A 16,745-nucleotide genomic window follows, 5' to 3' on the forward strand; every position below is an offset into this window, starting at 1 on the left:
CTACAGCACACCTTAAAATTAAAAAAACTTCGGGTCTACAATCTCTAAGATCTCGAGAACCCGTGGACGGATTTGCGAGCGGAAAGTACTGTTCGACTCGGGATGGTCCCAGGAATGTCACGGAGACATAAACATTTATAATCACTTGCTAGCGAATAAATAATAACGCATAAATACCTTTCAGCAGCGCGTAAAATAATCTTTCGTTTCAAGTCACTCTCACAAATAGCTTTCCGGAAATGACGGGTCGAAGTGGTCGAGCTGTTAGCATGACGCCTTATCTTTTCAGAGTCCGGGGTTCGAATCACCCCTCTGACATTTATTTTTCGCTTTTATCACGTCCTTTCCCGCACAATTTTTGGGACAGATCCCGTTGAGTGTTTTATTAAAGTTATCGTTTTGTCATTTTCTTATTGTTTTCATGTTTATTTGGCTTGAAACAAAAAAATTATGCCGCCGTTAGGCGTTATGACATCCGATCATAATGCAGCTAATTAGCTTCTAAAAACCAAGAGTCTGCCGTCTATCTTCTATATATATAAAGTAGAGTTGGTCCTGATCTATGTATCTATGATCTCTAAGATCTCGAGAACCCGTGGACGGATTTGCGAGCGGAAAGTACTGTTCGACTCGGGATGGTCCCAGGAATGTCACGGAGACATAAACATTTAAAAAATTTCGGGTTTTAAAATTAGCGTATTATTAGCACTAGCAGAAGAGAGAGGGATTCGAAGGGAGGGAGCGCAGCGCTTCTAGCGCTTCTGACTACAGCACACCTTAAAATTAAAAAAACTTCGGGTTTTAAAATTAGTGTGTTACGCGTAATTAGCGCTAGCAGAAGAGGGAGGGAATCTAAGGGAGGGAGCGCAGTGCTCCCTCCAGCGCTTCTGTTAGCGTAATTAGCGTATTTCGGAACGTTAATTTTTCAACTTCATTATTCGGAATCAGTACGTCCCAGAGAACCTTCGTAACGTTAATTTTTCAACTTCATCCGATTGACATGGGACCAACGGCATGTGACAAAGAGTGAAACATACAGGCTACATTTATTTGACGACAATGAGTTCCGACTTCCGACCTCGGTGGGATGACAGGCTGAGTCAACCCCCCTGGTGTGAAGGGGGAGGAGGAGGGGAGGGGGAAGAGAAGGGGAGGGGGAAGAGAAGGGGAGGGGAACGAGGGGGAATGGGATGGGAGGGGGGAGGGGGAGGGGGAAGGGGGGGAGGGGGAGGGGGGGGAAGGGGGAGGGGAGGGGGGGAGGGGAAAGGGGGGGGAGGGGGAGGGGAGGGGCCCTTCTTCCCCTGGGCACCCCCGCACCCTTCCCTCCCCCCCTTCCCCTCCCCCCCTCCCCCCCCTTCCCCCTCCCCCCCATTCCCCTCCCCTCCTCTTCCCCCTCCCCTCCTCCTCCCCCGCTTCCCCCTCCCCCCCTCCCCCCCCGTTCCCCTCCCCTCCTCTTCCCCCTCCCCTCCTCCTCCCACTCCCGTGCAAAGCCGGGTACCTCTGCTAGTACAGTGGTACCTCGGCTTACGAGTTTAATCCGTTCCGTGACGGAGCTCGTAAGCCAAATCGCTCGTAAGTCAAAGCAAATTTTCCCATTCAAATGCATTGAAATGCTATTAATCCGTTCCAGCCTCAAAAAAAAAACACCAATTTTTTTTGTTAGGTGCTTTTAAATAACAAAAATGTACTTTATAAATAACAAATAATGTATAAACAAGCACGACCTCGTATATACTGTACATAATACAAGAGAATGTAAAGAAATAAACTGGTTTTATTAAGCAGAGGAGAAGAGCATGCCAGGTGAGGTGTGCGTGTTGTCGACTTGGCGAGGCAGTACGATCGTACTCCTTCTACGATATGTACGATTTTGAAGCAGAAGGAGTCCATAAAGGCTATAACGCCAGCCAAGGGCGTTACGATTATTTCAAAGCTCCGGACCTCTATCCATGAAGATATGGAGAAGTTGTTGTTTGTGTGGTTGAAGGAGAAGCAGCTCGCAGGAGATACCGTGACCGAGAGCATCATGTGTTTGAAAAGATTGAAACTCGGATATCGAGCACGGACCACGAGGTGTTTTTTCTTTTTTCTTAATCTCGGTTTCAGTGAACTTTTGCTCTGTGCTCACGTGTACTGTACCTGTACCTGTAATGGTACGTCAGAGGATGGCACCTGTTGTCATCATATTAAGTGCAAGATGTTCTGCATCGTAAGTTGGTACACCGTGGTCTTTCGGCGGTGTTTAAGCCGGCCGTCTTGGCTTCTGTCACCATTGGCATTGAGTCTTTCGATGTAGGTAGGTCGTTGTGTGCCGGTGCCTTGGCCGAATTCCTTCATTGCTGCATTGTTAGCTCACCTGGTTTTTTATACCACATCTTTGGTTATCGGACCAGCGAATGACGTCATCTCCAAAGTATGGCTTATTCTCACTTGTCTTGGACGATCTTCTACTTCTAGCCTTCCACCGTGCATTTGGTGTCCACTGTACTTACTGTACAGTGCCTGGTAAAATTGATGTAATGGGTTTTTGACCGTCAACGCCATGAACCGCCATGAACCGCCATGAACCGCCATGAACCGCCATGAACCGTCAACGCCATGAACCGCTAACACTCAAAAGCCCATTTATCGCGCCTTATAAAGCAAAACGCAAACCGAAAGCCATGCCTCTCAAGCGAGGCGTGCTTCCGTGGTCACGTGATCCACAGGTGTAGCTCATTATACCCGCACGCGCGACACGCTTTGGCGGTCACGTGACCAGCCACTCTGGAGGCGGGGATCCCCGCCGATGACGTCACCGGCTGGAGCAAGGAGATTCCTCGCTCATGTATTTCGACGATTGCGTGTTTTATATCCAAGCAGAGATGCTTTCACGGCAAGATAACCGCGTGACCGGAACCGGAAGCCACAACCGGAAAATTCAAAAAAATAAATTTTTTGAGCTCGTACATCGGATCTCGGCTCGTATCCCAAAGCAACAAACCGCCCGAGCGACGGCTCGTATCCCGAAAAACTCGTACGTTGGGGCACTCGTAAGCCGAGGTACCACTGTATATATATATTTTGGTATACAGAATCGAGGCTCGTGAAAGAGCTAACATTTATTTCACAAACAAATCAACCAGACAAACAAGATATATAAAAAGAGGGAGCGGAAGACAAGATGGGGAGAGAAGGGGAAGCACACAAACATAACATTTGAGGGCAGGGAGATGTGTGGGAGGGAGAGGGCTTGGGGGAGGAGGCGTGGGAAGGGGGGGGGGGGTGGGAGAAGTATAAAACACAAGGACACCAAGGACTTCCAGGACAGAAGTTGGTATTTCAAAAAAGTGGATTTGGGGTGAAATTAGCGGGGGTAGAAAAGATCAAGGTTTTGGATGGGGGAAGATAAGAGATGGTGGTGAACAGATGTTTTAAAGACCTGGAGGGTGGAGTGGGATTGAAAAGAGTGTGGGAGTTTGTTCCAGAGGTGGGAGAAAAGAGGAATGAAGGAGTGAAGGTGAGCAGAGAGTCTTGATTTTGGCAGTTTAACCATAAGAGGGTTGCAGGCAGATCTTGTGCGACCTGTAGGAATATTTGGGGGACAGAGCCCAGAGAGAGCTGGGGGAGCAAGGCCAGAGAGGAGTCGGTAGAAGACGGAAAGACCACCAACCTGCCTGCGGTGAGTGAGTGAAAGGCCCTTGGAGTTAGATTGTTGAGATTGTTGATTTAAAGATTTAAAATTTTTATTAAAAATTGAGCCATTTTGAGATTTGAGATTGTTGAGATTGTTGAGCCATTTCCCATTTTTTGACAATGTCAGTGGTAAACGGAATATTTAAATAAACCACATGCTCTAACAGCATCAAGTACTGTACACAACTGTATAATTGTGCAATTATTGGAAGCATGGGGGAATGAAAGGGGAGTACTTGACAAGAGAATAATGGTGGAAAAAAAACAAATCACAAAATAAAATCTTTATCCACAATTCATCTGACACCATGGATCGAGAAATGGCCTTGCCTCAAATTTTTGGGACTGCCTACCAACGAGTGCAGCACATGTCGACAAACCCGATGGCATACATCTTCACAGATGAGGCATATCAAAGTTTAACATTGCAAGTGCATCTCCCTCCAAAATAACAAGCAAACATCGGCATACCAATGTGTCTTCTTGTCATCTCCACAGTCTGGTTGCGGTTAATGTTTGACAGCAGGCCAAGGCAGAATCGCTCAGAGTTTGAGGGGTCCGTGAAGCCGTCAACGGTGAGCGACGGCTGAGATGCGTGGAACGTCTCACCGACTCGCTGGTTAAGCTCGTAGTACGATATGGAGCACCAGAACGCAGGCTCACAGTACGTCACTGGCTGCAAATCTGCGAAACATCGACGAGAAAGCACAGAATGGTAGCTCAGAAAGTACAAAGAGCAAGGCGACAATATAAAGTAGACGTAACCCTTCCTCACCTTGAATAGAACTAGAAGGAGACACAGGATTTGGAGAGAGTTCTGCAGGGGAACCTGAAAGGACGGCATTGTACAGAAGGCTTGCATTTTAAAACACGACGAGTCAAAATAAATATATCCAGCGGCCAGTGTTTATTTCAATAAAATCAAAGATAAAGCAACAAAATGTCCGACGGCGATCGAATAACCAATGCAGGGCATGTGTGGTCAATCAAGAGGCCTAGGCGCTTACTCGTGTCCATGCTGTGGTTTATCTGTTGGTCGTTTGTCTCGCCATCTTCACTGATGTAACCTGGAGGTGGCGTTTCTGAAACAGGATTACAAAGAAAAAGAGGGGAGACCATGTATCCAACTACAGTATATTTGGTAGTGTACCAAAACAAGAAAGGATTTGATGGCGGTTGGATTTGGATTTGATGGGGAGAGAAGGGTTGGATGTCGACATGAAATACCCAAATTCAAGTCAATAAAAATAAAAATAAAAATAAAAACACGATTTGAATCTTGACCTTGCACGACGAGACATCAGATACGTACACGATAGCATTTCCATTTAAAAAAAAGTAAAAAGGTACAAGCACATCTGTGAAACTTGTACATGAGAGAAAGAATTTCGCTGCAGAGCAAAATGAGAACGAATTTGTCCCACCAATCCTGAGAAGTTATTACTTGGCATAAGACCACAGAATTGTACAAGATTGCAATGTGTGGTGAAGCAGGATTCAAAATCCATCAAAGATTATATTGTGCGGTCGATCGCTGAATTAACGCCAGGGGGGTTGACTCAGCCTGTCATCCTTCCGAGGTCGGCTAATTGAGTACCAGTTCACTGGTAATTCCATGCTTGTCGTAAAAGGCGACAAAAAGGGTTGGCGGCAGGAAGGGCATCCGGCCGTAAAACATTGCTTCAAAAAGGGGACCGAAAAACAACAACAACCACGGTCCCCGAAAAAGGCCAACCCCCGCTTGCGGGGAAAAAATGGCCTCTAAAGGTAGACCATGGTGATAGTTATCATGGGACCACTCCTGTTCTTCAGTCTCCTGCCATTCTCCCTGGAGTCAGCCTTGCAAACAGCAGCCTGGGGTTTTCACCAGTGTTACTTCTCCCTCGCGTACGTACGTGCATTTCTGCCATCTTTCCCGCGTCAACAGATTTGCTTAATTGGAAACCCCTGGAGGTGAATTAAGGCACTCCCTTGTTTCGATTATTTCATACGTTTTGAGAAAAAAAAACCCTTCAAAAGGCAATGTTAAGCAACTGCTTGGCCATCCACATTCCAAATTCAACCTTTCAGTTTGGTTATTCATGGGCTTCATTTTTTTTTTTTTTTTTTGTATACTGAATCGAGGCTCGTGAAAGAGCTAACATTTACTTCACAAACAAATCAACCAGACAAACAAAATATATAAAAAGAGGGAGCGGAAGACAAGATGGGGAGAGAAGGGGAAGCACACAAACACAACATTTGAGAGCAGGGAGATGTGTGGAAGGGCATCATTTTCAGTATTTGTCGACAATCGCCTTAATTGTGGTTGTACTCGGTGTGGGTGCCCAGCAAACGCTAATGTGCACACATCTCCAAAGCTTCACAGATAACTCCTGGAAGGAGGTCAAAGGACAACGAAGTTTTGGTGTTGTGTTTTCACCTGGTATGTAGTTTCCCTGGGCCTCCAGGCCAACAGGGAAGTTTGTGTTTTCGGGAATCGAGGTGGCGTAGTCGTCCAGCTTGGGAAGTTCTGCAGGGATCTCTGTATGTCGTGGAACCAACACCGGTGGGAGCACTGCAGCACAAACAAAGTTAGTTAGATTTATGATTTAAATAAGACAGACAGAGAGAGAGACAGACACAGTTTAATCCTACACAGGGTTGGGCCAACAGTGACATGAAGTGACCAGAAAATAAAGACGTTTTAGCCATAAAGATAAAGGATGATTTCACCCACTCTCAACTCCTTTTTCCAAGGTCGGCCCTGGACCTAAGGAGACAACCTTGAAGTCATCTCCTAATGACATGCACATTCCCACCAATTCTAATATCGCACATATGCATTTTTTTTCCCTACTCTACGTGTCGATTTCCCTACTCCTACTCATTCCCATTTCCCTACTCATTCTTTCGTACTTAACAATTCTATCCCCCGGTATTGTTAATGTGAAGAAACAAAGACGGTATTTACACAAGTGTGGCTGGTGGGAGGGCAGCATAATAATTCATCTCATTTTAACAAAATGTTGATTCATCTCAACAAAAAGCCCTTCTCTCCGGAGAACCCTGCCAGTGGTTGGCCCAAAGTTAATTGTTGGCACGACAGGCACATATGGCAGGCAGGTAAGGACTGGCAAGGTATGCAGGTGGTGGTATCGCAGGTAGCCATGGTATGGCAAGCTGGTATGCTGGTGGTCATACAGGTGAGATACAGTTAAGGGCCGGCAAGCAGTCAAGACAGCCGGTTTCGCCCCAACACTGTCCTAACTACAATATCTCCGTGCCTGACCTATCTGTTTTCCCTCCTCCTCTGGTTCCCTCAAAGCTACAGTCGTGGCCAAAAATATTGGCACCCTTACACTTTTTTCAAATAATGCACCATTTCATCCAGAAAATTGTTGAAAGAAAAAATATTTTGGTATCCACATGTATATTTCTTTGGTGTGCAGTGGAACAAACAAAAAAAAGCTGGAAAAATTACTAAATCATAGCTTATTCCACACATAAATCCTAAAATAGCCAGGAAAATATTATTGGCCAGTTCATTCAACCAGTTTGAATAGAGAAAAGGAGTCATTCTGCTGTTTTGTGTCACTGTGTGTACCACAATGAGCATGGAGAAAAGAAAGAAAACCAGGAATTGTCTGAGGAGGTCAGACACAAGATTGCAGCCAAGCATGGACAATCTGAAGGCTACAAGTCCATCTCCAGAGACCTTGATGTTCCTGTGTCCACCGTACGCAATGTTATCAGGAAGTTTAAGGCCCATGGCACTGTAGCCAACCTCCATGGATGTGGCCGCAAGAGAAAACTTGATCGAAGATTGCAGTGAAGGATTGTTTGAATGGTGGTGAAAGCACCTCGTTCAACTGCCAAACAGATTCAAGCTGACCTTCACACACAAGGTACAACAGTTTCAACTCGCACCATCCTTCGCCAACTCAATGAAAGGGGATTCTATGGTAGGAGACCCAGGAGGGCCCCACTGCTGAGAGAGATAGAAGAAAGCCCGACTGGAGAAATCCAAAACACACCTGAACAAGCCAAATCCTTCTGAGAGAATGTCCTGTGGACAGATAAGACCAAATTAGAGCTCTTTGGTAAAGCACATCATCTCTATGTTTACAGAAAACAAAATGAAGCCTTCAAAGAAAAGAACACCTTTCCTACAGTCAAACATGGAGGAGGTTCAGTGATGTTTAATGGTTGCTGTGCTGCCTCTGGCACTGCGTGCCTTGAATGTGTGCATGGCATCATGCAATCTGGAGATTACCAAGGCATTTTGGAGCGCAATGTTCAACCCAGTGTCAGAAAGCGAGGTCTCCATCAAAGGTCATGGGTCTTGCAGCAGGACAATGCTCCCAAACACACTTCAAAAAGCACCCAGGAATGGTTAAAGACAAAACGCTGGACTGTTCTGAAGTGGCCAGCAACGAGTCCAGATCTAAATCCCATTGAATACCTGTAGGGAGATCTGAAAACAGCAGTTGGGAGAAGGCATCCTTCAAATATGGGAGAAATGGAGCAATTTTCACAAGAATAGTGGGCCAAACTGTCAGTAGAGAGGTGTAGAAAGCTCATTCATGGCTCCAAGAAGTGCTTGACTGCAGTTATTTTGTCCAAAGGCTGTGCCACAAAATATTAAGTCTGGGGTGTCCATCATTTTGTCAATGCAATTTCTCTATGTTTTCTGATTTAAAAGGATTTATGAAGTTCTGAATCAAAAACAAAGGTTCTGTAATATTAACAGTGAAACATAGAAGTGTGGAGACAAAATACTTTCGTCAATTTCAACACATTTTCCGAGAAAATTGAGTTATTTTTTAAAAGTGCAAAAGTGCCAATATTTTTGGCCACGACTGTACTTAACCCCTTCCTGATGAGTCTAAACATTTCCAGGCTATCTAGCCCTTCTAGTTCTGGCTGTAACACTAACCATAACCACAAGAGGATCTTAGGTACATGGTGAAACCTTGGGGAGGCAGACGTGGAGTGTCCCACAGAACTCACCGGAGAAGTATCATGAGGGAGGACTCACCCGTCTCCCTATAAATTTGGGGACGCAATGGGTCCCACACACAGGCCAATAATCTACCCCTTACTGGTGGATGCGACGTCGACGTGCAAAGGAGGAGCGTTGGTACTCCAACCTAATATTCAAAAACGATGTTGTCCCCTGCCTGGCGTTGGCTTAGCGGCTAGGGTGCCAGCTTAGAATCCTAGGATCCTGGGTTTGAATCCCGGTCGATCACTGAATTAACGCCAGGGGGGTTGACTCAGCCTGTCATCCTTCCGAGGTCGGCTAATTGAGTACCAGTTCACTGGTAATTCCCTGTTTGTCGTAAAAGGCGACAAAAAGGGTTGGCGGCAGGAAGGGCATCCGGCCGTAAAACATTGCTTCAAAAAGGGGACCGAAAAACAACAACAACCACGGTGCCCGAAAAAGGCCAACCCCCACTTGCGGGAAAAAATGGCCTCAAGGTTTTTATTTTTTATGTTGTCCCCTGCATACCTTTAACCCATCCTTCTCGCCCCCTTAAAATAAGTTGTTCAAATCAATTTACCCACTGCTTCATGTGCTGGTGCTCTACTCAGATTGGGCCTGGCACTCAGATTTATTTCACACTTGTGCTCGAGCACAATCTTATGGCTGGGCAGTGTGGTCCCCTCCATAGAATCCTCCACTGCTCTGCCATATGGCATCCCTGAGCTCCTGAGGCCTGAGTGTCACCACACCCCAAAGCAGAATTCTGGGGAAACCTCTGTGGGGCTCTGGGGGGCCCTGCGGGTCTACTGCTACAAACTGGAGCAATTTAAACCTGCTGATGCTCGGACAAAATCTGTAAGTGAAATTGTTTTTTTGTTTTTTTTCAACAATTTTCAGTATTTAGACGAAAGAGTGGCAATTTCAAGATCGTTAACCATAATTATTATGGTCCTGAATGAAAATTAGACTCAAATATAGGAATACAAGAAATATCCGTGGATGAGAGGAGTCGACTGCCTACCATTTGCTGTTAATGCCAGCAAGTGGCAACGCACGCACACACACCTCACTTTAGCAAAAGAAGCAAAAATTTAGTACAATTTATCTTACGGCCCTGGAACCAAACAAAAATGAATTTACAACAGCCCCCCCAAACCCCCCCACAGCTCCCACCCTGTCCCCACCGATCCCAACATGTTAAGAGTAAATGTCATAATTTTAAAAGTTTATTTTTAAACGTACCCTGTCCTGTATATTCACAAGCCTCATATGAACTTCCCATCAATGTGTAGAAGCATGCAAACCAGACACAGTATCTCCCTCAGGGAATTCTGCCTGATAGATCTCGCTCCTATGTAAATATAGCTGGCACAAGCTTTGTATTTTCACATCATGAAGATGTCCTTTGTTGTACAGTTGGTAACCACTGCTCTGTTGGTAATGACGCAGAGGATCGGCTTTCCAATTGCAGACTTCCAATAAATAAATAAATAACCAAGCCTGCCATGTTCGCAGGCAGCACTCCCACAAAATTAAAAGTCCATTCACTGTACAGCGATCGTCCATGGAAGGGGGAGGGCGGGGAAGGGAAGGGAGAAACGTGCCTGTCCACAGTTCCGGCCTTGCACCGGCCCATATCATCGGAAGTCTGCAGTACAGGCAGCTGTAAAATCTCAGCCCTTTCATTGAAATTTCTCAAACTCTATCCTTGTGTAGAGACACATCCCTTTCTCAATTGTAGTCTTCCAAGTATTTTGACTTATTTTAGACCCTTTTGTGAGCCATTTTAGGCAACACTTCTTCTTGCACGCACGATATAAGAGATTGACATTTGTCTCAAGAAGAATACAATACCTTGAGAACACAGTCTCCAATCACACCTTGAAAATGGGCAGTGTAGATTTTACATTTTAAAATAAAACAACAACAACAACAGGCATTTTAAGGCCATTTTCCCTGCAAGAGCCAAGTCTTTCTCGGTCTTCCCCGTCCTCTACTTCCTTCTACATTCATTTCCATCACTCTTCTCAACCAGTCACTTTCATCCTTCCTCAACACATGACCAAACCATCTCAAACTGTTTCTCTTCACAGCATCCATCACAGGCTCTATTCCCATCATCTTTCGCAATTCATCATTTGTCTTCCTCTCTCAACGATACTCCACACATCCACCGAACCATTCGCATTTCTACCCTTTCCAGCCTTCGTTGCTGCTCTACGTTCATTACCCATGTCTCGCTCCTATAAATCATAACACTTCTCACACATGCAGCATACACCTTTCCCTTCAGCTTCAACAAAACTCCCCTTCTCGTCAGCACGCCACTCAGTTCCCGAAACTTCTTCCATGCACATCTCACTCCAGCAACCGTTGCCGAGTCTGATCCACCTTCTCCATTCAGCATGTCTCCGAGGTAACAAAATGTTTTCACACCTTCCAGCTTCACGCCGTCTCCAAGATCCAATTCAACATTTCCTCCATCTGCAGCTCCCTCTGTGCACACCTTACACTTGAATGTAGCTGCCACACTGGATGATGACCCTCTCAAACCACGACATTTTTGATGAACCCACTCAGCGCACATTGTACATTGAATGGAATTCACTCCGACATTCTTCATGCACACAGCACATGGCCACTTCCAGTTCTTTCCACCTCACCACATGCTTTACCACTTGCCATCACCTTCGTTTTTCCGATATTCACCTTCAGATCTTTTGTCTCCATACATTCCTTCCACTTGTTCATATTCTCCTTCAGTCCTTCCACACTTTCTGCAATCAACACCAGATCATCTGCATACAACAACTCCCACGGTAAACCCTCCTTTACGTTCCGAGCCAGCACCTCCATCACAGCTACAAATAGTAGTGGACTTAGTACCGACCCCTGATGCACTCCCACCTTCACCTCCAACTCACCACTGTTCCCGTCCTTTGTCCTTACAGCTGTGCGCACTCTTTTGTACATTGCCATCACTACTCTGATCAACCATTCCTCCACTCCTACCTTCCTCAATGCCCATGTCACGACTTCATGTGGAACCCTATCGAATGCTTTCTCCAGATCAACAAACCCAAGAAACAACTTATTCCTCTTCTCCATATACTTCTCCTGCAACTGCCTCACAATAAAAAGCACGTCTGTCGTTCCTCTCCCTGGCATAAATCCAAACTGCATTTGGTCAATCTTCACTTTCTTCCTTATCCTCCTCTCCAACACCCTTTCCAATCCCTTCATTCCATGCTCCAATAACTTTATCGCTCGATACGAGCCACAGTCCAGAGCGTCACCTTTCCCCTTGTATAGAGGGACGAGGGTACTCAGTTCCCAATCCACTGGAATGCGGCCTTCTTTCACCACCAGATTACAGATCTCTGTCATCCTCTTCACACCCCAACTTCCTGCTGCCTTCAACATATCTCCCACAACTCCCGTCGGACCTCCCACTTTTCTACTCTTCATTGCTTTTATCGCTTCATCCACTTCCTTCTCGGTTATCTTCTCTGCCGGTCCTAAAACTGGGTTACTCTCTATGGTGCCATCCCATTCATTCTCTGCATTCCAGAGCATTTCCATATATCTCTTCCATCTTCCTTTAATTACATCTGGGTCCACAACGATTTGTTCCACTTCATCCTTCAAGCAACTCACCCCCATCACATCACACCTCTCTTTCTCTATCTGTTTTGCAATCCTGAATACCGGTCTCTGACCCTCTTCCAAATCCAAGCATTCTCCGAACATTTTCCTACATGCCTCCTGCGCCTTTGCTACCTCTTTCATTCTCTGCCTTTTCTGCCCCCATACCCTTCGTGTTCTGCCACTCCTTGAACCCCTTCCTCTTCTCGTCAATCTTCTTTCCAACTTCATCATCCCACCACCATGTTTCCGAGTGCCTCGGTGGTCCTTTTGTCCATCCACATCCCTCACCAACGGCTCCCAACAGACTATCTTTCATTGACATCCAACCACTTTCAAGCTCAACCACATCATCCTCTGCCATACTCAGCCTCTCATTTAATGCCTCCCTCACTGTCACCTCTTTCAACCTCCACACCTTCATTCTCGGTTGGTACTTCACCCGCCGAGCTCTCCTCGCACCTTTCACCCTTATGTCGCAGAGAACCAAGTGGTGCTGTGAAACAGCCTCCTCCCCCGGTATCACCTTTGTGTCCCGGAGGTGCCCCCTATCTCGCCTACGCACCAGCAGGTAGTCAACGGTTGTCGTCGACCCACCTGACGTGTATGTAACAAGCTTATTATCCTCTTTCTGGAACTGAGTATTACAAATCAACAAATCAGCTCCATCAGCAAACTCCAAAATCCTTGCACCTTCTCAATTTCTCATACCATATCCGTAACCCCCATGAACTCCCTCAAAACCGTCCATACTCCTTCCCACATGTCCATTTAGGTCTCCTCCTACTACAACAACTTCCTTATCTTTCACGTTTTCCATCAGCTTCTCTATTGCACACTAGAACTTGTCCTTCTCTTAATCGCTCCGACCAACCTGCGGAGCATATCCCGAGATGACGTTCACCACAGCTTTCCAATCATTTTCACCATCATCAACCTTTCACTCACTAACGTCACACTCACCACACCCACACTGTCTACAAACTCCTCAGAAAACAGGACACCAACACCATTCACGCCTTCTGGGCACCCTTGCCACACAAACATATTTCTGTCCCTGCCTACCCTTCACCATTCTCACACCACTTCCCTTCCATCTCGTCTCCTGCACACAACATATGTCCACTCTTCTTCTGACCAATACTTCCACCACTTCTCCTGATCTCCCTGTCATTGTCCCTACATTCCATGTCCCAAACCTCAGAAACCAATCTCCACGTCGGTCATTAGACATTTCGTCGTCATAAATGGAGTGATTTCCACCCTTACTTCGATCGGGTTCCCCACCTTGAGTTTTGACGAGAGGGAGTGGGGTCCCCCACGGGGTACTTCGGGCTGTACCCTGCCCATATGTAGTTGTAATTGTCATGGTTCTCTTTTTGAGGCAATGTCTTTATGGCCGGATGCCCTTCCTGACGCCAACCCTTTTTAGTCGCCTCTTACGACACGCAGGGATACGGTGTACCTATTCTAAACCAGGGTACACACCCGGTTAAAACACATTTTAAAATAAATAACGAAATAAATAAATATGTAGCGAGTGGAGATGGTAAAATACATACCATATTTTTCAGCCTGCAAGTCAATGTGGAGTACAAGTCAAATTGGATAATTTTCCCAATTTTTCCAATTTCCCCTTCATTCATAGATTTTTTTTCTTCTTTTTGTATACAAGATCGAGGCTCGTGAAAGAGCGAAAATAAATCGATTTGGAATACAAGACGATCAATTGTGGCAGTTAGAAAAACCGTCAGCAAGTCAAAAATTGTGGAGTTAATTCATCCGACACTCAACACATCACTGCCTGCATTACTTCCAGGGTTATAAATATGAATGAGCTGTTTTGTGCATATTATACAAATTACTTTGTGGGACGACCTTTCGGATAAATTCGGAATGTAAACCGATTCCTCCAACTTATCCTCAGTGTTTCTTCACCTAACTTTGCTGCCACGATTAGCTTTCGTGGTTTTCTGGGTAATCCACAAAGTATTGTTACGTTTATGGGGGGTAGATGAAAGAATACAGTAGGGGAGGTAGAACTGTATAAGAAGTAGCATGGACCGTGTGACACGTCGGAGAAATCTCGATGTACAGTAAGTAGGGAAACTGTAACTTAAGGTTGTTTAATTGTTCTTCGCATGGGGGAGGGGGAGGGGTGAAGACATGCTAATTAGTGGTCGGGTTTAAGGATAATTTTCCCCAGTGTGTGCTTACCTTCTGGAATCTTACCCTCATGTTTTTGCTGCCAAGGCCGGCCATGTAAAACACCCTCAAACTACAACAACTGCCAAATACAAGTCAAGCTAAGCCGGCCCCATGGACATAAGCCGGCAATTAAGCCCAACTCTATGAACACTCAGGGCAAGAAGGACACACTCAGGAGTGGCAGGGCTACACCGTGCAAGGGGGTGGAGGAAGCGCCGGAAGGTCACACCCTTCCAGAAGGTCAAGAGGCAACTTTGAGGAGGGGTGAGTGGGGAGATTTGAAAGGGAGGGGCGATGGGGGAGTTTTGAAGTGGAAGGGTGAGGGGGAAGTTTTGAAGGGGAGGGGTAAGGGGGGAGATTTTAAAGGGAGGGGTGAGGGGAAGATTTGAAGGGGAGGGGTGAGGGGGAAGATTTGAAAGGGAGGGTGAGGGGGAAGGTCGTGATGGAATGGGGTAGGGAGGAGTAGAGGGAGGGGAAGCTGGTAAGAAATAGGGTTGGTAGGATAGGGGCAAGTACCAGTGGAGGAGGGAACAGACAGAGAAGATGTACAAAATGAACGCTTAATGAAATACGAACATCCAATGCAAACTGCGGTTCTTGAGATTTTCAAGCCAGAGATCTGTTTGAAAACGTCAGAGGAGGGGTGATATAAAAGTGAGTTTAAGAATGTAGAAAGGAAGAACTGTAAGAGATTGAATTTTTTGAATCTGAATGATTGAAAGAGTGATTTGAAGACAGCCTTTTGAACAGGAAGAAGAAGTGAATTTTAATAGAAGAGAGTATGCAACAATGTTGAAGGAAGTTTAAACATTTTAAAACAAAACCGTAAAGACTGTCTGGGTATTCACTGAAATGAGGGCAGCAATGCTGGGGGAGACGATGATTACAGAAAGGAGGAGCAGAAGAATAGGAGATTGACAAGCCAGATGTAGCGAAGATCGAAGGAAGGTGGAAGTGTATATAAGCAGTTTGTTGGTACGGGAGGAGGGATTCCCGTTTTTTTTTTGTTTTTTTGAAGGCTAGAGGAAAGCAGATATGAGTAAAAAGAGAAAGGTTGAAAGAGATCGTGAATGGGGTACGGTGAATACTTCACAAATAGAATGGGGATAGAAAGGTGGAATCGGCTGGAAAAAGAGCAGAAAAAGAAAAGGCGGAGATGGAGGACAAAGAATGGGAGGGGCGAGACAACATGTGCTCGTTGGGGGGTAGGGGGTATAAGGTTTTTGTTTTTTTAAGACATTAAACGTAGGGGGAGGAAGTAAGACGTGAAAATAAAAGGTGGTACAGAGAAAGGACAATCGTAGACACACAGTGAACGAGGGAACTGGGTAGGCCTCAAAAAGCACAGTGTGAAAATCTGACCAATACTCAAAACTGCACAAATTTTGAAACAAAATCTACAAAAACGATCGGGAGAACTTATCTTTGAGGATACCGGAGGAGCCAAAAAATGAGCACGATGGAATCACCAAGGAAACGGAACCGGAAAATGAGTGCGTTGGTTGTGTGTGTATGGTAAGGTGTATATAAATAAATAATTGCTCCCAAAAGCTGATACAATCCTGTACTATTCTCCTCTATAATTTATTTTAAACAATTGTCAAAATTCAAATAAAATCACGTGTCCCAAGATTTTTGGCTCCAATCCAAAATTACTTGATGTGCCTCACACCCATATTTTATTGTCTGCACGTGTCGAATATGAAACAAATCCATGGTCATTTTTGAGTAGACACTGGACAGACGCACAGACAAACAATGACTACAGCCCCCACATTGAAAGCCTCCAAACGGGCTAATGCCCCGTTGGGGATTAAACATCTGTACCCTAATGTAGGTGAATTTGAAATTTGTGTTGTGTTTTTTTCAATCTTTGCGGGGGGGGGGGGGGGGGGGGCGGGGGGGGGAACATAATAATAACAAAAGTTGTTCTGAATGAAAAGGCCGGAGTAGAAAGAACCTCATGCGCAGACTCTCCTTGTTTATGAAATTAAATGTGCTGACCGACTTATCAAACATTTAAAATACAACAAATGACCTGTTCAAACAGCAGGCAACGTGTTCTCGCCCAGATGGAGTGCAATCGCTTTCTTACCTGGTGTCTCGACGCGTTGGTAGTGGTACGGGTTGACGCAGACCTCGTCCTTCTTGAGTTGGAATGCAAATTCGCAAACGTCGACGGCACGCAGCTCGTGGTGGCTGTGAAGGTCAGGCCAGCGCCACAGGCGGCAATAGATGACGTGCGGGA

General features: G+C 45.6%; 1 protein-coding gene across 1 annotated transcript in view; it reads right to left on the reverse strand.

The window, feature by feature from the left end:
• Positions 1–16,745, reverse strand: part of SMAD3 (SMAD family member 3) — a 62,015-nt gene that overhangs the window by 20,470 nt on the left and 24,800 nt on the right. The window contains exons 2-6 of the mRNA XM_068106681.2: positions 16,593–16,745; positions 6,098–6,232; positions 4,683–4,757; positions 4,451–4,504; positions 4,147–4,359 (exon numbers count right to left, since the gene is read on the reverse strand). The exon at positions 16,593–16,745 is cut by the window's right edge and continues 41 nt beyond it. Coding sequence (XP_067962782.1) covers positions 4,147–4,359; positions 4,451–4,504; positions 4,683–4,757; positions 6,098–6,232; positions 16,593–16,745 — 630 coding nt within the window. The remainder of the gene's footprint in view (positions 1–4,146; positions 4,360–4,450; positions 4,505–4,682; positions 4,758–6,097; positions 6,233–16,592) is intronic.

This window comes from Myxine glutinosa, chromosome 2, assembly GCF_964187855.1.
Source record: "Myxine glutinosa chromosome 2, kmMyxGlut1.1, whole genome shotgun sequence".
Taxonomy (NCBI): Eukaryota; Metazoa; Chordata; class Myxini; order Myxiniformes; family Myxinidae; genus Myxine; species Myxine glutinosa.